We start from the raw sequence: 21,595 nt of genomic DNA on the forward strand, positions 1-21,595 counted from the left end.
TTTACTGTTGAACCCCTCAAGAAATCCCCATGTGAACGCCACGGAAGCGACGGCAACTCCCATTAGCGGCACATTAGCGGCATCAAACCCAGGGAAGCAGCAAATTGGCAGCCGCTTGCAATGAAGCACACTACAGCTGGATGAGGAGAAGAGAGGCCCAAGAATTTCTACATCTATTCTGCATATCAAGCAATAATATCGTTCGCGTCCTGCTCTTGAACATCCTCAGCCCCCCCAATTGATCCATTCCGGTATATATCTTGTAGCACACTTCTCATCTCCTCAAGCAGCTTATCCACCTCTTCCTCAGTCCCCACTGTGATCCTTAAACAACCGAGGCATCCCACCTCCTTTCCCCTGAATCTCACCACGACCCCTTTTGTCTCCGCCAGCCTCTCGTAAAGAGCCAAAGCAGTCTCATTGCTCGGTTGGCCCCCTCTACTCCTTGGTCTATCCAGGATCTCGGCTAGCAGGAAGTTCGATTCAGCCCCACCTAAAAAGCTTCCCACTCCAGGTATTTTCGGCAGCTCCCGCATCATTCGATCTCGCTGCTCCACAATCCTTTGCCGATTCCTCCTCATGACAGCCAGATTCTTGGGCTGCAAAGCAGCACAAGCCAATGCGCTCGTAGGACTTGAGATGTTATAGGGCGCCTTGAGATTATTGAGGAGGCTTGAAATCTCTGGAGATGTGAAAGCGGCGCCAAGGCGTATACCGGCAAGGCCAAATGCTTTGCTGAGAGTCTGCATGACGACAAGGTTGGGCCACTCCGTCACCCACTCTGCCAAGCTGGATCCTTCAGGAGAGAAGTCGATGTAAGCTTCATCTAGGACAACGACACCGTTCCATGTAGGATGCTCGAGCACCTGCTGGATATCTGATTTGGTGATCAGATTGGCGGTAGGATTGCCAGGAGAGCAGATGTACACGATTTTGATATTAGGGTCTGAAGAAAGAGCATCGTTGATGGTTTCTGGACGTAGCTTAAAATTTCTGGACGTATCTAGGGGCACTTTGACGATCTCAAGGTCGTTCACTTGGGCGCTGACAGCGTACATACTATGAGGATTTTCCAAGTCAGAAATTCTCTCTCTACGGCAAAAGGTCGAGTTTGACGACAGGCTTGGAGAGCAAAGATTTGCTTCTGGCTTTCGGGTTGTGTCTTGCGATCAACTTTCAGAACGGCACGGGGGAAAGACTGCGAGAGTACGAACCCATATGTTGGCGGAGAGACCAAGACCTTGTCTCGCCCAGGAGTACCAAAACATCGAAGAAGAGCATCAATGACTTCATCTGAGCCAACGCCCACAAAGAGGCTTTGTGGCTTCAACGATTTAGTTGTGTGATGGTGGGTATTTCGTAGGTTACAGAGCAGTTGTTTCAGTTCAGTTTGGTGACTGAAGCAAGAGATCAAGACTGCTCCATTCAAAAAGTGTATGAGACTTACGGGTCCGGATATCTGTGTAGATCGGCTGTCTTCTCATGTGTATGACCATCGACAGCACCATTGGTCATCTCCAAGCCAGGACCGTACGCATTCTCATTCGCGTCAAGAAGGATATTAGTTCCATCGTCTTTGTAATCGTCTCTGGCACATCTGTACGGCTCTAATGCTAATATATTCGGTCTCGCACACTTGGACAGATCAAATGGAGATTTCTTTGCCATTGTTCCCTTGTTGTCCTTTTCCTTCACCTGGCACGTCAAGAAGCTTCAAAGTGAGTCTTCCGGCAACAAGCGCTAGCGACGAGTACAAAAGTACAAGATTTTCTTTTTTTTAGGCACTTTGAACGCAGGTACTGGTAGTAGGGTCGAAGCCTGACAATCTTCAGGTACTTTAAGTAATAGTGGCTGGTTAGGTGTCAATGAGATCCATCGCATTGGCGATATCGGCGATTCATACTTCTTTGGGTCTAGTCTTCGGCTCTTCCCCGCGCTGCGATAGGATGCCTTTGGCTTGGCTTGTCTTGGCTTGCCAACCAAGACAACTCAGCAAGTGTGGTGCGGATTGCAAGCGCGTCTTGTCTTGAGACCAATACCAATGAATTTCTCACATCGTGACATCCTATACCAGTATCCTGCCCTCCACCGCTCTCTTTGCTTTTACTTCAGCTGGAGAAACCTACTCCTCGCTCTTTATCATACTTATCTGCCCGTCATCTTGACTCTTCACTGCACATTACTAATTTTCCGAAGGCAGCTGCTAAACCGCTCCCTACCGAAATACAATTTCTACATATGCAGGTACACCCAGCCTGCTCACAACGCTCAAAGGCCCTTCGGATGATTGCAGCTTGAATTCTTCTTCCCTCTTCCCCACAGATCCGAGAGCTGAAGCCATCTCCACAACAAAATATCCGCAATGTGTTGACCTCGCTAGCGATCCTGACTGAGACCGAGCTATTCCGCTCCACTACCTTGCTATATCTACCTTGCCATCATAATTCTCATTCACCCGAGGTTATTAAGTCTGGTCTGAATGTCGTGGAAGCTAGCGGGTGGCACAACCATATCTGGGATTTTGTGAGGCGCCGAACCTTCACCTCACCACTGCCTAGAAGTCGTCGTGGCAAGACGACGATATTCTTGGTGTCATGGGAAGGGCTGATGCAGAGCGAGATTACTATGGTGACCTGGAGCTGGAGCCAACGGCAGACCCCAATGAGATCAAAAGACAGTTCAAGAAGCTCGGTATGGTGTTCTTCCTTGATTAAAGAAATACCCTTATGCTGACAATATCCCCTTTTCAGCTCTCAAATATCACCCCGATCGGAACCCAGGCAGGGAGGTGGAATACAATTCTAAGTTCCAAGCCATACAATCTGCCAATGAGGTGCTCTCAGACCCACAACAACGGGCGAAGTATGACGCACAGCGCATGCGAGCAGGTCTGCTACATACCTATACTGGTAGCTCTTCTTCGCCTACAAGACCGAGTGTACCTACACGATCTCCTATGACCGATTTCCCTCCTCCTCCACGCCCACCCCCTTATACTGCAACGAAAAACACTTCCACGCCTCATTCTTCCGGTGCACAAAGGTACAAAGATTTCCGCTCTCGCCCAGAACCAGCTTCATGGAGAGGCGCCAGCACAGACGACCCTAAGACAAAGACCAGTGATTTCAAGGCATGGGAGTCGATGAGGATGAGGACACCAAGGCGTGGGGAAGGCCCCATTCCCTTTCAAAGACGGACGGTACCGCCAAAAGCTGCTAGACCACCCCCAGTTCCGCCAGGACGTGAAACGAACGGCAAGGCACCCAAAGACCCTTCGCCAAGACGACCTGGCTGGGATCATGTTCAAGAGCCCCACGCGGGCATGCCAAGCACGACGAGAGCCGATACCAGTCGTGGTCCCCCGCAGAAAAACGGCTTCGCTCCGAGTTCGCCTGGAGTGGGAGGAGATGAGCCACAAGCACGTTCAGCATATTTCACTGTTGGGAGAGGCGAGCGACCCGCGAATTTAAGATCGCAGACCCACATGCCCCCACCTCCACCTCCACTTCCAGGCCATGCGCCTACTTCGCAAAGAGCTGACCCGTTGGCGCCATTCAAAGACAAGGTAGGTCTCAATGAACCCTTTGGAAACAAGTCCCGCATAAGCACGCCTTATCACACAGGTGGCGGCGAGAAAATTAGTCCATACTTCGCCAGTCCAGGCCTGGAAAGATCCAAAACGTCTGCGAGCCCTAGAGACAGTAATAGTCGGACAGGATGGTTTGAAGGCAAGCCAAACAACTCGGACTCTGTTCATCATCGGGCTGCGTCTACCAGCTCGAACCACCAAAACATGAGCCCACCAGACAAGAAGGACACAAGGATGCCGGGTGTCTCGGGAGTGTACTCTTCTTCGTCCTCATCAAGTTCATCTTCCGATGAAGACGTCGACCCTGTTTCTTCAGCGAGGCCACGTGTGACCCAAATCCCAAAGACAAGGCGGACACGCGCCGATGCTGGTCAAACGTCCGTTCAGCCCCCCGGTGGTTTCAACCCTTTTGTCAAAGTCGGCGATGAGCCAATGGCGCCACAAGCAGGCCTAGGAGCTGGCAACTACGAGATTCGTCGGAGGCATTCGGCAGTGGATATTGACACTCGCAAACCGTCGGAGGGATTTTCCGAGCATCGCAAGAAGCACGAGGCCGACAGGTCGCAGCAGCATTCAACGAGCGTCCCCGACGCTTCCGACCCCCACAATGGAGCTGGGACACAACCAACCCTCCAGCGATCGCACAGCTGGCATGAGAAGAATGGGCCCCCCAAAGACAAAGACTTCCATTCTGCTGCAAATGAACAGGAGGGCAAAAATCCCATGTATGAGCCACGAGGGTATAACCCATTTTCTTCTCCTCCTTCTTCTCCGATTTCCCCTTTTCCAAACCCCCCTACTCAGGATACACCCTTTCCAGACAGATGGTCAGATCAATGGCCTTTCAATTCCCCCAAGAAGCCCAGGACTGCTTTCACTGAACCTCCCCCATACTGGGCTATACCATCCAGTCTGCCTCCCCCGAGAGAGATCGTGTCTCGCAAGCGAGCAAGCACAGACGTCCCTTTGCACGGTCATCAACAAAAAGCAGCAATGACGTACGCTAATGTTGATTCCTTCGATAGCTTTAAGATTCCCGAATACGCGAAGAATTCGTTCCCACGTACAGCATCCCTTCGCAGCCAGAACTCGGAACAAATCAATACCAAATTCTCCCCTGACAACTGGCACGGCAAATTTTTTGAACCTCCTCCGCCCAGCCGCTCAAACACACCTCGCAGCGTGTCTCCCACCAAACCCAACATATTCCAGCAGCAGCAGGAACAGGAGTCCCAACAAGGCTCCGCGAGTGGAGATCCGATGCAACGTGACTCGTCCAAAACGTCCACCTCGTCATTCCCGCCGCCTCCTCCGCCATTCGCTCGAGGCAAATTCCAGCATGAGCAATGGGCTCCGCATTTAAATAATTTGAAATTCGATATGCCGCAGTCTCCGCAGGGACGCTCACCTAGCCGAACAAGTACTCGAAAACGTCCAAGGACACGACCTCAAAGAGCTTCCAACACTCAAGCAAGTGTTGGCGATGCGGAAGACGATCCTACCGCGGGTAGCGCAACTGGCGAGAGCCTTGAGAGCAGTAAGGCGAGCAGTGATGTCGATGCCATGGATGTTGACGAGCCGACACCTCCATCTGCAAAGACCGTTCCACAACACACGAATGGTGGATACGTTCCATCAGCTCAACCTGATGTTTCCAATAATACGCCTCGCCAAGGCCCAATGCTGCCGCCCCGAAGCCCTGCAGTACCACCACGAACAAACGGTCTTGGGCAGCCAGAAAAGAGGGCGTCCCATTTAAATCTCGGAGACCTCAAGAATGTTTACCCCTTTGCACCCAGCAACGAAGGTCTTGGGAATATGAACGAGATGGGCACCACCCTTCCGCAGCCATCCCATTCATCACCCACCAAACAGCCCACCGAGTCTTCTCGGCAACAGATCAAGTTCCCCAATCCACCACTGTGTCCGTCCAACCCTCTAAACCTGACTCAGCATTCCTGGGACCACTATTGCCTGAATTTACGCCGCTATCTAGACGAGTGGACCAAGTTCAATGACCAAATGGCTGAGATACTCAAGAGCATTACTCGAGAAAGCGTCAAATGCCGTTGGTTGGACCCAGAAGGAACAGGTTATGATAAGCATATGAACATGCTCGACGAGCATCAGAGGGCAAGAGTACACCTGGAGGTTGCTTGCGAAAACAATGAGAAATGCATGAAGTCTTTGGGCGACGCAATGGATGCGAAGGTTCGAGGAAGAGGTGGTGTGGGTAGGAAACAATCGAACGCCGGCCCAATTCTTGAAGGACTGCTGTAGATGTAACGCACCTGTAGCAATTTCCAGTTGTGTTTATTTTGATGACGATGAGCAAGGCGTTTCGGCTTGGGATATACCCCTCTTGTCCTGGTCCTGGGCATATCTATTGTCCAATTTTCTACTCAAGAGCACGCATGGATATTGTCGGCAAATTTACAAAATGAGCATGGATTGTTCAGCGAGGAGTTCAACAGCTTCTAAGGGTTTATGACCAGTATGCTTTGGATGCAGGGGACAGCTCTTGATCAACGTTCAATGGTCTGTCATGTCGTGATGAGTCGCAATTGTCTGGTGATACTGCTCGTTTTCTGCTTTTGTATGATACAGTTTGCTAGAGCGGAAACGATGAATACTTCAGAACAGGGTCCTCTCCACTGACGCGACACCGCAATTGCCAGACGCACTCGAGGCTGGTCGAATACTCTTCGTCTTTCTTGGTGTCTCGCGTCCGGTAAAAGACGTTTGGTAGTTCTTGAGCTGGGCGGTCAAATTTCCTCACGTTGCTTGGCGTATGCGCCAAAGCGAGGTTTCAAAGTCGTCCATCATGCACTGCCCCATGTCAACTCGACGACCCTTATCTGTGGCCACAGGCCCTACATTTTCTCAATTGCTGGCGTTGTGCCAAATCCTACCTACCGTTGTCGCTTGATTGTCACTGCTGCACCTCAGATCTCTGCATGACACGACTAGCTTCGAGCCACCCTCCTACTACGATTGAAACACCACGAGCATCTGCTTCGCTCCGCTCTAACGTATCTTTCGATTGCCCTTTGGATCGTTCCGACGCTCCATGCCATCTGACTTCCAACCACGACCCTACCCCCCCTTCTAAGCGCTCGAGAGTCTTCTCTCGCTCCGCCCGATCCGACAGCCTTTAAGATTAACCCATCCATCACCCGCCCTTCCTTCTCCGACGAGGCATCACATCCTCAACCCACCCCCTTTCCATCTCGCCGCAGTCTCCAACGTCCCCCCACCCCCTTCTCACTCATCCACAACCAATGCCCTCTCCACCGCCCCAACCACCCTCCCCAGCAACAACAATAACAACAACAACCACCCACCTCCTCCTCCACCGCACCCTCCGCCTCACCCTCCTCTCCATCACCATCACCCTCCTCTCCGCCCTCCTCCAGCCGCCCCCCTCTCCCACCCCGGACCCACCACCCCCTTCGCCGGCCCAGGGGTCCGGTTTCGGCGCCGTGGTCTCGGTGTTGGCGCTCGGGCTGCTGCTGGCGCATAGTTTGTCGTGGTTGGTTTGGGACGCGTGGCGGTTTTGGGGGAGGGGAGGGGGGGGAGGGGGGGGGGGGAGGGGGAGAGGGAGAGGGGGGAGAGGGAGGGAGGGAGGGAGAGGGAGAGGGGAGGGAGAGGGAGAGGGAGAGGGAGAGGGAGAGGGAGAGGGAGAGGGAGAGGGAGAGGGGAGGGAGAGGGAGAGGGGAGAGGGAGAGGGAGAGGGGGAGGGAGGGAGAGGCGAGAGGATCCATCCTATCGGGCGGTCTGGGAGGGGAGTCGGCGTGGCGGGATCGATGGCGGGCTGGCGGGGTGGACTTTCTTGATGGAGGGACGGCTGGGAGGGGAGAGTCGTTAGGGGTGGGGTTGCTGGCCCAGGGGAGGTTTGATGTGGGTGGGAGGAGGGTGGGTTTGTTTGGGGATTTTTGGTTCTTGATGTGTGCCGATTTGTGTGAAGCATGGTTGAGGGGGATGGATTGTGTGGGAATGGGTCTTTGATGTCTGGTGTTTTCTTTCGCCGGGCTGAGATAAGGATGGTGCATGAGGATAAGTCTTCTTTTATTATGGTAAGGTGAGATATCGAAGTTGGGCCCTGTAGTGCCTTGGCATATATAGTATGCAAACGCTTGCTCCATTTACAACCTCCTTCCTCTGCTAACCCTCAACATCAACGTCTGCGCCTCCATTATCATCCCCTGCCGCTGTTCCCTCATCCATTATTCCCCCTGCAGCGTCCTGAACGCCTCCCTTCTCTCCCCAGCTCCTGACCCTCCAGCCATTCGGTTCCCTCGAGTCTTTCACATACTCCACGGTTGGGAAATAATGCTCGTTTTTCTTCATCGTAGCCACCCATGGTACGTTATCGAAAGTACATACCCTGAGACGGAAATATGTATTGTCTGGTATCTTGTTCACAGCATCGAGGAATTGGGTGAGTGTCGGGGTAGGGATATCGTTGACGGCGGTGATGAAATTTGTAGGCGCCAGGCCATATTGGTAGGATGGTGAGCCACGGGTGCGGGCCGAGACGTAAACTTCGCTATGGAGCTTGCTGATCTGCTGCCTTACGGCATGATGGGGCCGATGCAGTACGGCACCGCAGAAGATGACAGCTCGGTCGGTCTCGAGATCTTCGGTAGGAATGGTCGGGACCTTGAGAGTCATTTCTTGGCCGCCACGCACTATTAGTGCATCGAGATATTCGTTGTCGTACATTATGTCGAGCTCGGAGACTCGTGTTATTAATTTGCCATTCAGTGTGAGTATGATGTCGCCCTCCTGGAGAGACTGAGAGTCGTGGCCTGATGGAGGTGCACAGTCGATTTTGCGGACCATGAAGAGTTGGTGACGTGAGGAATTAGCTTCGGCAACTTTGGTAATCCAAGACTCAGAGACACCCATGATGCGGACTTGTGACATGGAGATGGTATTGGTTTCAACGTTGAGGATGCGAAGGCTCGGGGTGATGTCCTTTTGAATCTGGTCGGTGACAGGAAGGAGTGTTGGAGTGGCAAGGCCTAAGTGGTATTCGACGTCCTTGGAAGTGTGTGCGGTACGCTCGCCGAGATAGCTAAGCCAAAGAGCTTCCACTGTGCCATCTTCAGCTACGAGGACACCACTCGCGCACTGGCCGCTGAGACTAGTATCGACGGTAATGGCATCAAGATTGATCGCACGATAGCGAGGTGCAGATAGATTAGATGGTATTGCAACAGTGGTGATGTCCGTTACGGTGGTAGAAGTCATCGCCACCCGCAGATTCTGGTTCCAGCCAAAGAATATTGTGGAAGCACCCTGCTTGATAGGTTCGGTAGCAAGTTTCGCGCTCTTGACTGGAGCATCCACTAATGACGGATCGTATTGTATGATAGCGTAGTTGGCCAAAGGATGCAAAAAGCGGACTTTGGCATCCACGATGATGGAATCGGCCACTGTAAGGGACAGATCGCACAGGTCGTAGGGGACAACAGCCCTCGAGACCAAGACCAGGCCTTTCTCGGCGTTAATAACCACTCCGAAGCCGATCTTGCGTGTTCTTGGGAATCCATCGAGTTTCAGTGGCATTGTGCAGGAGACTCGGACAAAGCTTCTGATGATATCTGCCGCTGCTGGATGCCCAACGGAGTCAAGGGTAACAAAGTCTGCCTTTCGTCGCTGCGCAGGCGCTGCTGGTAGTGGTTCTCCAAGATCGCTAAAGTCCCAGATTCCAGTATTGTCGTTACGAATTGCCATCCTCATCTTGCTCGCCCAATGTCGGTCTATCAAGATGATACTAGTATTTAGGGTATGAAGATCGCTCAGATGCTTGTAGGTGACGACCACGCGTGCTCTGTCGGGAATGCCTTTCATGACATCGATAAACGCCTTTAGGTCCGGCGTTTTCTTCTGATCAATCGATTCAATGATCCAACCTGATTCTGTGCTGTCAAATCTAAAGGATCCAGCAGCTTCGCAGACGTAGACTCCTTTTACTGGAATGGCGTACAGGCGAGCTTGCTGGTAGGACAAATCGTGAAAGGAGGCTCCGGCAACGGTGACGAATCTGTCTGGTGTGATAGCATGCAAGTCTCCCACTTCTAGTTCAACCTCAACATCTTGACCACCTCTTTGGACCAGGATCTTGACCTTCTTGCCAACGCTTGAATCTAGTATGTCATCCAGTCGAACGAATTGGGTTAGGATTTCTCCATTGACCTTGATGAGTACATCACCCTCCTCAAGCTGCTTGTCCGCTGGGCCTTGGGGAAGGACGATCTCTGCAACTAGCAAACCAGTCTCTTTAGGAAACCCTTTCCTTATGGCAGCTTCATGCTCTGCTGTGAGACCTAATCTACGGCACTCATCAAAAGGCTTGATTATCCACTGAGTCTGTATCGTCCCACGCGCTATAGGTAGCCCTCTCCGTATGCACTCCAATGCTCTTGAAGGTCGATCCAGTGGCAGGAAGTAATCTGTCGAGGCACCATCAGACCTTCCTCCAGCTTGTAACGCAACAGCGTATCCATCCAAATTAACGACGGGGCTTCCAGAGCTTCCCCCGCTAGCCGCGGCAGCAGCTTGGATATAGTTGGTATTGAAGTCGCTGTATCCCTCGCCGTACTCCGGCGCATTTCTGTCCAGCCTACTGATGACACCGGACAGGATACTGAGCTTTTCGCCTGCATCATTACCGACTACTCTTATCTCCGACCCAACTTTTGCGAGGTCTGGACGTAGGACTAGCTCTGAAAGGGGCATGTATTTGATTTTGTTTGGGTCGAAGCGAAGGATACCAAAATCGTGGACAGGGTCACGGTAGACAGGGTAGACGTCGCACTGCGTTATTAGCGCAACCTCAAATATCAGCTACCAAATTTCCAACCTACCTCTTCATGATTGTCAAAAATACAATAGCCCCAAAAGGGTCCAGATCCAACCACGTGACGATTCGTCAAGATGTACCCTTTCGCAGCATCTACGACAAAGCCAGTAGCTTCACTAGCTAGCGCCGAGCTCGTGTCAAATGAGCAAGTCTGGCAGAAATGTATAGAGACAACGTTCTTGACGACCGCTTCGATGGTAGCCTGCCATTCCGCCGTATCGGCCGTCGCTGTCACAGGCTCCACTGTGCCGTCCGCGATACTGTCGCTACCATACATGTACTGACTATCGCTTGGCGATCCGTTCGTATTTAACATTTCTGAGGATTCAGGCTTGAAGAGCTTCGTAGGTCGATCGTGTATGGTGTTTGGGCTCCCTTTGCGTTTTGGTCGGACGTGACCGTTGAGCTCCATTCTTGCGGAAGCACAGAGAGATCTGGATATGATTCGCGGAAACCTCGGCAGATTCACGTGGTGGCTTCTGGAATGGGTCAAAGAGAGAGCTGGAGCGTTTTGGAAGGGGCGACGAAGGGATAGCCTCGTTCGTGCAACCCATATAGGTAAACAAGGCAACAACACGAATGCTCTATTTTTGATGCTGATTCTGCCCCCAATACGGGCGACCTCATGCATTCAGCTTGCCTCTATCAATTCTCGGACATGGGCAGCACTGCCCTAAATTCACTTCTCAATGCTACTGCAACTCCTTTGCAAGATTCGACTGCCGGCGCGCTTATCGAGTATGCATGACACGGCCCGCGCCACATGCTAAACCCATTCGGAGCTAGTGGCTCTCGGTGCTTACCAGCTGAGTCGCTGACCGACGGCTCAATTGCTGAAGCTGAAAAACATCGCTTTTCATTGCCTTGTTCAAGCTCACGCTCTCTAGATAGGGTTTCTCTTTGTCTAGTGCAAACGAAATTCTCCTATTCGATAACATTATTGTTCCTCAGTCCGTCCTCCGTGTCGATACGGGCCATTTCCTTGCATCCTCTGTTGAAGTCGAAAGGAAAGACGGGTCGTCTTCATCTTTGACTCAAAGTCCTCACAATATTACATGACTGTTAGCAGTCAGCATCGTCATTCTTGTATTCGGCGGCCACTATTCACCTTCAGCAGGTGTGTGGTCGAATAGATTTCCTAGCTGTTTTCTAGACTAAGCAGAAGGCTCTCCGCTCAAGAAACGGACGCTCATATCACAGAGAAAGACCATCAAGATGGTCGAGTCAGATGACCACCTTCCCCGCCTGCTTTGCCTTCACGGTGGCGGCACATCAGCCATGATATTCAAAATCCAAACCCGCCGTCTCCAATGGGCTCTCCGTTCTACCTTCAAATTCGTGTTTGCCGACGGCCCTTTCCCAAGCGGTGCTGGTCCTGGCGTTCTACCAGTCTTCGCAGGCTGCGAGCCCTACTTCCGCTGGTTAAACCCCGCAAGCCAGGCCCCAGAACAGGACCAGAGACGTGTGCGACAGGCGCTGAGGAAGGTGATGGACGATGACGGCGGCGAGTTCGTAGGGGTGTTGGGCTTTTCGCAGGGTGCCAGGTTGACCGCAGGGTTGCTTGCTGATCAGGACGAGCGAAATGCCGCGGACGGAATGCCAAATTGGAAGTTCGGGGTTATGCTGTGTGGGTCATTTCCCCCGTTGAGTCTATCTTTAGCCAGGACGCCTTCAACGAAACCTAGTCAGGGGGTGGACGAGCATGGCGAGACGAGGGAGCCGGAGGATGATGAGATCGTTCATGTCCCCTGCGTGCTTGTGAGAGGAACATTGGATCCGCATTCCGAGAAAGGCAGACGATTGGTGAAGTACTTTGATCCGGAGACTGCAATCTCGATGGTGTTCAAGATGGGTCATCATTTGCCTGGCGCAGCAGGAGATACGACGAGTGATAAAGGGGATTCACAGAAGATTGTGGATGCGATATTGAAGGTCTATGCGGACCACTTACCTTATGAGGTGTTGAAGGCACCAAAGGCGACGGCGATAGAATATGGGAACGGGCAGCTGAGTGCCTGAGGAGCTTGCTATCTTCAGGCCCTGCATTGGGCATAGCTCGCGACACAGGCCTTTGTCATTTAGCACCTAGCGTCGTCGATTCCGGTATGAGGTTTATAGAAGATAGAACGTCTTGTCCAATGGGTTACAAACCTTTCTCAGCAGCCTGAGCAAATTGTGATTATTTAGTTCAGCAATTCCGGATTGTCTACATTGTCTAGGGCAGCGCAAGCGTTCTTGTCATATTGTAAGACCTGCGAGACATCGAAGTCGACAGAAACATTGGAGACAAACAGTATCCATAGTAATTTCCCTATGTCTTTATTGCTCAAGGCTCGAGGGGCTTACAGGCAAGCAGGTGGGAATGAAATCAGACACACACTTTGTCGGACATTGGTAGCAGTAGACGGGAAAAAGGCTTTTTTATGCTTGCAAGACAGGCAAACTGATGCATTGTCTGCGTTATGTGAGAGGCGGTATACACATAAAGTATCTCAATCTGAATACAGTCTCTGTAACATCATAAGTTCCTGAAAGTAGAACTCCGATACCGCTCAATCGAAAACTCCTTCCCATAGTTCAATATTGGAACGATAATCCCCTCATACGCCAATCAATGCAAAAGCGCGCAAATATCTTCCAATCTGACCTACTTCAATGTATCTCCCTGCATTTCGATTCACTTGCAAAAAATTTACCTGCACAGCTAAAATCCTAGTTTCTGCTTCTTGATCCTCGGCAGCAGGCCAATCAGCGTGATAACAGCAGCTACGATGACAGCCCACAGCTTGATGTGCAGGGTCGTTTTATTGAAACCAGTCTGCGTGGCCGCGGCGACCGTTGCGAAGCTGAGTATGAGCAGCAAGTAGCCACTCATGCGGTGATATTTGTAAATGGCCTTTGCATTATCCACACTTCCATAAATGCCCGGAGTATAATACTGCGTTATTCCCACAATAGCCTGAATAGCGAAGAAGATGTATGTGATGAGTCCAAGGATGGCGTGCGGGGAGGTGAAGTGGGCGCCGGCGTGGGCGAATTTGTTGTACTCGATGATTATGAAGGCGGCAAGGAGGGATAGAACGGCGGTGCCATTTATGGCGGCGTGTATGTTGGTACCGAGGTGTTTTTGCTTAGGGGCATGTGTTGGTTGGAGAATTAGGATGGCTTGGGTGGTCAAGAGCAGACCGGCGGAGTTGAGCAGCTGTAGGGTAGCCTTTAGTGAGAACTTGGCGGCCCAATATAGAAGGGAAGACGTACGGGATGGGCGGAGAAGAGGGAGAGAGGCGCAATGAAGGCGGAGGCCCAGATGGTGGCTGTGAGCTGGACCTTGTCAGTAGGTTCGGGATTTGGGAGATGCGTGGAGGCCAACAGACGATCCAGATACCTGCTTGGGCGATTATAGCGGTGCCTGGAGCGGTGGATGTTAGCATGTGTTGTATGGCCTGGGTAAGAGGGAACAGCAGATGTACCGAGGACGAAGTTAAATTGTATGCCCTGTCCATCTTGCTGTGAGGCGTCGCCTGCTCGGCCGAGGAGGGGCTCGTCTTCTCCTCGACCCTGGGTTGCAGGGTTTTCTTCTGGACTGCCTGTTGCTGAGGCCATAGTGCGTGATGGAGCGATGGTAGATTGTAGTAGATGTAGAAGAGCAGGAGGATGGTCTCGATTATGAATACCTAGTGAAGGTTTGGCGGGGGGCGGGGGGCGGGGTTATGTGGGATGTACAGATGTACAGTATGGCGTATACACGTAAAAGAAAGCAGACTACTGCAAGATGCGATAAAGGATAAAGTATCGTTCATCAATCTTATTAGACCAATCATGTTAGAAATTTCAGTGCCTACCCGCTTCCGCAAGCTAAGGTTTAGTACCTTAGACCTTTCACACCAAGGAGCTAAGCTTCTGAGCCTCTAACCTCATTGATCCACCTGGTGATCATGTTTAACCCGAGTACTTTATCAACCCGAAAGAACAGCCCATTGAACAGCCAGGAAAGCATTCAGAATTGAGAAAAAAGGAGAAGTGGCAGTCAGGCGGGTTCATATATTCTTCACGATCGCAATGCCAGAGCGTTACAGTAGCCCAAGAAGCTCCTCGCTGATATTTTGTTGAAGTCTTGAGGCATAGTACCGTTTCGACTGCAAAATTTCTCTGGCACCTAGCCTGCAAGACTTACGGTCAATAGAAGTCGTACGCTTCGGACGAATAGACTGTCAGGAAAAGCGAGCATTTTGCACCTGTTTCTATTTCATGGCTACGTCTATTTCCGAAAATCACTGACGTGGTGTAGTTTGCTCTTCTCCCTAGGTGCGAATCCATGTTTCCTGTCACCCACCTGCAGAGACGGCATGTTGTGAGGGCACAAGTTCCGGGGAGGCACTTTCGGGAAAGGTAAATATCACTGACCCTTCCGCCAAAGTAGACGCGGTTTTTTGACCTTCATCGGCCTCAAGTCTTCCAAGACTAGACGCTCGATGAGCGGGTGGGGTGTTGTGGTGTTCATATCTGTCACTGGATTCCTACGTGGGACAAGTCGTATGTTTGTTGGGTTGCCTCCTGACCTCTTTGGAGGTATTTTACAAACGAACTGCTTCAAGCGGGCGGAGGCAAGGTCTCTATTTGACGTATGAGAAAGCTTTTCTCGTCCGTGAACTGCTCGTCTTCTGTTCGGTCTGCCAAGAAGCCAGGTAGGAACCTGAGCAGGCGTTCTCGATTTTGCGTGAGAATTCTCTTGACCGCGTCTGACTTATGCGGGTTCGCAACGAAGACCTCGAGGTTATTAGCACCATAGAAAGGGCAGAGTGATCCAGATATTGCATACCTTGAATACATGGAATCCCTCGTACTGCACCATTTTTCTGTCGTCCCGCAACAGATTCATACATAATTTCAGGTGATCTCCCCTGTCGACGTATGCGGTCATAACATTGTAGTTTGCCCTATCGAGGAGGATCTCTCCTAGCAACTTGATCGATTGCCTCTTCGTAACATAGGAGCTCGATTCAACCAAAATAGTATTGTATCGCCTGAAGAAGAGGTCAAAGTTGGTCATTAGGTACTGGGACACTTGGGGCTTGTGTTTGGTCAGAATGTCCTAGGTCATATAGTGTCAGCCACGCAGTACGCCCATGGGAAGCCACTGTGCTTACCCTGAAAGTCGTAAACGCATCCGCGCTAACTTCAAATGCTCCTCCATCGATCCAGTCGAAGAATTTCCAGAACACCCCGTCTCCTGATTGAGGTACGTCCAAATAGGCTATCTCATCGATCTTCGTATCGAGCTGGTCCTCTAGAGATTGATCGTACAATATAATACTAACGATGAGCTCGTGCTTCAGTACTTCCCTTAGCACTGCTCCACACGGCATTGCGCTCTCCTTATTGTTATAACCCCGGCATAGCTCAATGACCACCTCAGGTCTGTCGTTGATCACGTAGGACAAGGCGGGCGAGTCCTCAGCCGTGCTACCGGGGGGTCTGAAGCGCAGGACGTATGAGAATATAGCCTGGGAGTCTTTACGAGACTCGAAGGAGAGAAGATGGATGCTACAAGCGAGGACATAGAGAAAATCCTCTTGGATCATGGAGGTGATGAGCTGTAAGACTGATTCAGGGTTGCTGTCGGTTTCTGCGGCAGGGCATGAGTACGGGATTCTCGGCCAGCTTAGCAGCAATACCACTAACCTTGAGTCCCCGTCAGTACGAGCTTCATCTGGGCCAGCAGCTTGGCCACTTCTTCCTCCGACTGGGACCTTGTGTGAGCGTGAGTGCTTTTTGCGAAAGGTCATGGTTACTCACCTTCTGCAATTTTGGAGGCTGACGCAACCTGTTGAGAAGGTCTTTGGCTGGCTTTACAAGGTCCGACTTAGGCTTGTTGCGGCCCCAGAAGAATGCCATTGGCGAAGACTCGAGCATTTTGGCGGCGGTGTTTACGGTCAGTACAACTATTCTTTGTTCAGTCGCACAAGACCGAAAGGCGATTTTGTATCCCTGTAAATTTCAAAGGATGTCCTCTCATTCTTGGACCTCAGTGTAGTTGGAAATAGACTTGCTTGTGTATAGGGGAAGGAAAGGAGCTGTACCGTGGTACAAATGCATCCATAAACAAAAGCGTCTAAGAGGCGGAAAGCTCCGCTCGGACTTAAGAGCCAGTGTTACCGTATGTCCCAAAGCACTAAAGGGAAACAAACATAGATAATTTGACTGTTGCGTGCTGCATTTCACACCTTAGAAAAACCACAGTGCTTATCATCATTGGAAGAAGCAGCAGAATAAATGCGGTTCTTGGGCATATTTTTAGCTCAAGATGGTAAACATCATAGAAGCCGATCGGGAAGCGGCCCCCTCAGACAGTTCAGAGGAAGCTGATATCCTGGACCTGAAGGATGATGAAGGCTGGGAAGACCAGGAGCCAGATGTGGAGAAGATTGAGGTGTTTTGTTTAGGGTGCTCACAAACATTTCCCGACGCCCAGTCCATGCTGCCACATTGTCGAGATACCCACAGCATTGATATTGTGAAGGTTCAGAAGACACTGAGTGCGTGAGAACTCTAGGGACCGATCCCACCCAATGATCATGTACTAATGACTCTTGACATCCAGGACTCGACTATCTCGAAATGATCAAGATGATTAATTTCATCCGCGCCGAGGGCAGAGCTGTTGGTCGATGGCCACCGGATCTGTCATCAAAAGACGCCTTTCAGTCCGAGCATTGGTTGATACCACAACTTGAGGATGATGCTCTTCTGTACAGCTTGCACGATGTCATAGGGGAGGATCTTGAAGACGAATTGAGCGGTGTGACCTTTGGAGTTGGTCAAATTGAAGTTGCCCAACCACCACAACGTTCTTACAATCTATCGAGAGATCCGAGACCTGATAATCCGATATACAGAATTGCAGAGATGGAACAGAGAGTGAAAAGCGCCCAGAAAGACCTTGAACAACATAAGCAATTACTCATGGGCGACATGGAATTGCATGGTCGGCTTCACAATGGCTTGACTCGAGAGGAAGCCACATTAGAAGCTCACAATAGCCCGCAGGACGTTCAATCCCCTGACACAGAGAAGGGTTCATGTGGGAACACCTCAAAAGTGAATGGAGACACAGATTCCAGTTACTTCGCGTCATATTCCGGCCATGGTAAATACTTTTTTGGGGTTGCGAGATGCTCAGATGCTGACGTAGCTAGATATACACGAAACCATGTTGAAAGACACAGTTCGAACAGATGCTTACAGAGATTTCATATATGAAAACAAAGATCTTTTCAAGAACAAGACTGTACTAGATGTTGGATGCGGGACGGGGATATTGTCTATGTTCTGCGCGAGGGCTGGAGCAAAAAGAGTAATAGCGGTGGACAATTCGGATATAATCAACTTTGCCCGAGAGAATGTTTATAGAAATGGAATGGGGGAGACAATCACGTCAGTCAAAGAACATCCTTCTGTGCAACTGTACTAAATCACTACAGATGTCTGCGAGGAAAGATTGAGGAAGTTATACTACCCGTAAAGACTGTCGACATCATCGTCTCTGAGTGGATGGGTTACTGTCTACTCTACGAAGCAATGCTGGACTCTGTGCTTTGGGCCCGGGATCACTACCTTGCTCATTGGGGTCTTATGGTTCCCTCACACTGCACACTCCGCATAGCGCCCATGGCCGACTCAGAATACATAGGCGACCATATTCATCACTGGAAAAACGTTTATGGCTTCGACATGAGCAGTATGTGCAGGGATATCTACAAGGATGTCGTAATCAGAGAAGTTGAAGACTCTGCAGTCCCAGCAGAATCATCTCCATTCTTGCAGCTATGTTTGCGGACTACCAAAAAGGAAGAGCTCATTTTCGCGAGTAAAGCGTTCTCATGTACGCTGAAAGCAGACATGGAAGCCTTGGATGGCTTTGTCATATGGTTTGATACCTTCTTCGTCCAATCTCCCTATTTTCGAGGTCCTGCAGAAGGCAAAGCGGAAGAATACATTCGCCAGGGTGGGCAGTCAATTGCATTCACGACAGGCCCGCATGGAAAGCGAACGCACTGGCAGCAAGGCTGTCTTCTCATCGATCACAAAGGGAAGACGGAGGGGACCCTTGAGAAGGGACAGATCATTAGTGGTACTGTAGGCTATGAAAAGAGAGAAGATGACAACCGCGCGTTGGATATCAAGGTCCAATGGCAGGTGGACAATAGTCAAGGGAAAGTGAAAGGCAAGCAGTCGTGGTCGATGCGTTGATTTATGGCATGATACCCCATTCTGTATGCAATTCTTGCGGGCCCATAATCCTTCATCCTTCAATTGTCGAGTAAAAGCATTACAAGCGCCAAATACTGGTGTCAAATAAATTACGTGTAAAGTGCCTTGACAATGGCATCCGTGGAGCCGCTGATCAGATTAGTGTTTCAGGAATGGCTTGGCATCCGGTAATCGGTACGAACTCCGCGCATGACCACTGCATAGGGTCGATGGCGCCATCTTCATGCCCGCTCGACTCCGCCTTGTTGAGGCAGATGTCGAGCTTTCTAGCCGTGGAACGTCCTCTGCTGGGCAGCCCAAAAGCATGGCCCCAGATAGAGGCTCTTTGGAGCCAGGAGATCGCTCTCAAGCCGGTGACGACCAAGAGGACCAAGACATGACCGAAGACACCGCTAGCAATGACTCTGACAATGACGAGCCCGATGCCTCTCTCCTTCAACGCGATGATGCCCAAAAGTTCCTCGCCGAACAAGCCGAGCAAGGGCAGAATTTCACCATCCGTGGTGTTCTCGTCGGCCTTGCTATCGGCGTCATCATCTGTTTCTCCAACATGTACTTCGGTCTCCAGACCGGGTGGGTATCCGGGATGGCCATGCCCGCTGCACTGATCGGCTTTGGCTTCTTCAAGACAGTAGCTCGATGCATCGACTATCCATTCACCTCCGTTGAGAATGTACTGGTTCAAACGGTTGCAGGAGCGTTAGGAACCATGCCGCTGGGTTGTGGATTTGTGGGTGTGATGCCCGCGCTCAATTACCTGTTGACGCCAGAGGAGAATGGACCGCTAGTCCTGAGTACTGGAAAGTTGATAGTCTGGTCGCTCGGGATATGCTTCTTTGGTGTGGTGTTTGCGGTGCCGTTGCGGAGAGAGGTTATCATACGGGAGAAGCTGAAGTTTCCGTCAGGAACGGCTACTGCGCTGATGATTGGGGTGTTGCATGGGAATACAGATGAAGATAGCAAGAAGAAGTCCGATAGTGGGTTGGAGATATTTAGGCAAAGGAGTCAAGACATCCGACGTTCGTCGAGCATGGACGGCATCCCTGCAGGGAGCGGTAGTGGAAACGTACAAGTCGCGTCTAGAGATTACACTGAGGTTCAGTCTTCCGGGGAAGAGGATCATAGGGACGATTGGAAAGCGAAGATTAGGTTGTTGATCTATGCCTTCATCATATCTGCTATCTATGTATGGCACCTACGTCTTCCAAGTTGAGTCACATGCTGATGTTTCTAGACTCTCGCATCATACTTCATTCCTCACTTACGAGGTCTTCCAGTCTTCGGACTTCCTCTCGCAAACAATTGGTTATGGACACTGAATCCCTCGCCTGCATATATCGGTCAAGGTATCATCATGGGGCCTGCAACAACCTTGCACATGCTCCTAGGCGCCATAGTCGGTTGGGGTGTCTTTTCCCCACTCGCGAAGAGCAAAGGATGGGCGCCAGGACCTGTTGAAGACTGGAACTCTGGAAGCAAAGGCTGGATTGTCTGGGTGTCGCTAGCAATTATGTTGGCGGATTCTGTTGTCAGTCTTGGCTGGCTAATCCTTCGACCTTTGATCCTCTACGCACCATCCTACTTTGATACCCTAAGAGAACGCTACCGCCGAGGTCATCTATCCTCCCTAAAGAGAGGCGACTACAGAGCCCTCGCTCCTTCATCAACATCAGATTCCAAGACCGTGCAAAATAAAGAAGCCGCCGAGCCTGATGCTCCAGCCCACCATCTCGTCTCGAACAAAACGGTTTTCATCCTCCTCATCCTCTCCATCATATTCTGCATCTTCGCCATCCGCTACGTTTTCCCTCCTATTCCCTTTGGTGCCATTATTCTCTCCATCGTCCTCGCTCTATTACTCTCTCTCATGGGCGTACGTGCATTGGGGGAAACAGACCTCAATCCTGTCTCTGGCATTAGCAAACTTACCCAACTTTTCTTCGCGCTCGTCATTCCCGCTTCCAATCCTAATGCCATCACCATTAACCTCCTCGCTGGCGCCATTAGCGAATCAGGAGCATTGCAAGCGGGCGATATGATGCAAGATCTCAAAACCGGTCACTTGCTAGGTGCTGCACCACGAGCACAGTTCTGGGGGCAGATAATTGGAAGTTTTGCGGGTGCCATTATCAGCGCCGGAGTCTATAAACTGTATACCAGTGTCTATGAGGTGCCCGGCGGGATGTTCCAAGTGCCGACTGCATACGTTTGGATCTTTACAGCGAGGCTGGTCACCGGTAAGGGCTTGCCCTATATGGCCTGGCAATGGGCTCTGGGAGCTGGGCTCCTTTTCGTGGCGTTGACGGCAGCGAGGGTGAGAGGCCAAGGAAATTGGTGGCAAGCTTGGGTACCTGGCGGTATTGCTGTCGCAGTTGGTAGGTGACGAGCCGCTTTGCTTCTTCTGTTGTTACTGTTCAATTCACTAACACTGGTGAAGGTATGTATAATGTACCCTCATTCACCTTGGCCCGCACAATCGGCGGTCTTGTGAACTGGTACTGGCGCATTTATCGAGGGCGTGAGGATACGCCTGTGATTGTGCTAGCTAGCGGACTTATTTTAGGAGAAGGCGTTGTGAGTATTGTGAACCTGCTGCTGGCGAGCTTGCAGGTACCGCATTTGTGACGCATATCTGGCGTTTAAATCTCGACTCGTCAGTGAGCACAAGCTTTGGCTTGTTGAGATGTCAGGTCACTGTATGCCAAATACTATATTAATGTCATGTTCAATGGGACTGGGTGTCCGAATTACAACGTTACACAATTAACGGTCGTAGGTCTAAAAGCTGCCGGCGAAAATCGCTGAGCACGGAAAGGAAATGGACAATGGACTCGGACCATTTTGAAACCGGGAAGCGATAATTG

At 51.0% G+C, this 21,595-nt stretch overlaps 8 protein-coding genes across 8 annotated transcripts; 4 read left to right on the forward strand and 4 right to left on the reverse strand.

Moving 5' to 3' along the window:
- Window positions 1-185: 185 nt before the first annotated feature.
- Window positions 186-1,668, reverse strand: HO173_006532 (uncharacterized protein; the record flags this gene model as incomplete). The annotated part of the gene is made up of 3 exons (XM_037308441.1): window positions 186-1,059; window positions 1,215-1,397; window positions 1,448-1,668. 3 exons carry the CDS (start codon window positions 1,666-1,668, stop codon window positions 186-188), a joined length of 1,278 nt encoding a protein of 425 aa, XP_037164707.1.
- A 926-nt stretch (window positions 1,669-2,594) lies between these two features.
- On the forward strand, window positions 2,595-5,869 carry HO173_006533 (uncharacterized protein; the record flags this gene model as incomplete). The annotated part of the gene is made up of 3 exons (XM_037308442.1): window positions 2,595-2,691; window positions 2,751-4,314; window positions 4,615-5,869. The coding sequence occupies 3 exons, from the start codon at window positions 2,595-2,597 to the stop codon at window positions 5,867-5,869; spliced, it is 2,916 nt and encodes a 971-aa protein (XP_037164708.1).
- A 1,884-nt stretch (window positions 5,870-7,753) lies between these two features.
- HO173_006534 (uncharacterized protein) lies at window positions 7,754-10,872 on the reverse strand (the record flags this gene model as incomplete). Its single annotated transcript, XM_037308443.1, has 2 exons — window positions 7,754-10,414; window positions 10,465-10,872. The coding sequence occupies 2 exons, from the start codon at window positions 10,870-10,872 to the stop codon at window positions 7,754-7,756; spliced, it is 3,069 nt and encodes a 1,022-aa protein (XP_037164709.1).
- Window positions 10,873-11,675: 803 nt separating this feature from the next.
- On the forward strand, window positions 11,676-12,479 carry HO173_006535 (uncharacterized protein; the record flags this gene model as incomplete). Its single annotated transcript, XM_037308444.1, has 1 exon — window positions 11,676-12,479. One exon carries the CDS (start codon window positions 11,676-11,678, stop codon window positions 12,477-12,479), a length of 804 nt encoding a protein of 267 aa, XP_037164710.1.
- A 685-nt stretch (window positions 12,480-13,164) lies between these two features.
- On the reverse strand, window positions 13,165-14,063 carry HO173_006536 (uncharacterized protein; the record flags this gene model as incomplete). Its single annotated transcript, XM_037308445.1, has 4 exons — window positions 13,165-13,662; window positions 13,719-13,781; window positions 13,835-13,869; window positions 13,931-14,063. The coding sequence occupies 4 exons, from the start codon at window positions 14,061-14,063 to the stop codon at window positions 13,165-13,167; spliced, it is 729 nt and encodes a 242-aa protein (XP_037164711.1).
- A 987-nt stretch (window positions 14,064-15,050) lies between these two features.
- On the reverse strand, window positions 15,051-16,373 carry HO173_006537 (uncharacterized protein; the record flags this gene model as incomplete). The annotated part of the gene is made up of 5 exons (XM_037308446.1): window positions 15,051-15,227; window positions 15,280-15,552; window positions 15,608-16,086; window positions 16,143-16,203; window positions 16,257-16,373. The coding sequence occupies 5 exons, from the start codon at window positions 16,371-16,373 to the stop codon at window positions 15,051-15,053; spliced, it is 1,107 nt and encodes a 368-aa protein (XP_037164712.1).
- Window positions 16,374-16,764: 391 nt separating this feature from the next.
- On the forward strand, window positions 16,765-18,710 carry HO173_006538 (uncharacterized protein; the record flags this gene model as incomplete). The annotated part of the gene is made up of 4 exons (XM_037308447.1): window positions 16,765-16,996; window positions 17,062-17,607; window positions 17,657-17,894; window positions 17,942-18,710. The coding sequence occupies 4 exons, from the start codon at window positions 16,765-16,767 to the stop codon at window positions 18,708-18,710; spliced, it is 1,785 nt and encodes a 594-aa protein (XP_037164713.1).
- A 244-nt stretch (window positions 18,711-18,954) lies between these two features.
- On the forward strand, window positions 18,955-21,356 carry HO173_006539 (uncharacterized protein; the record flags this gene model as incomplete). Its single annotated transcript, XM_037308448.1, has 3 exons — window positions 18,955-19,917; window positions 19,966-21,106; window positions 21,169-21,356. The coding sequence occupies 3 exons, from the start codon at window positions 18,955-18,957 to the stop codon at window positions 21,354-21,356; spliced, it is 2,292 nt and encodes a 763-aa protein (XP_037164714.1).
- Window positions 21,357-21,595: the final 239 nt, after the last annotated feature.

The sequence above is a fragment of the Letharia columbiana genome (assembly GCF_014066305.1).
Source record: "Letharia columbiana isolate WasteWater2 chromosome Unknown Sc0000019_s0, whole genome shotgun sequence".
NCBI lineage: Eukaryota > Fungi > Ascomycota > Lecanoromycetes > Lecanorales > Parmeliaceae > Letharia > Letharia columbiana.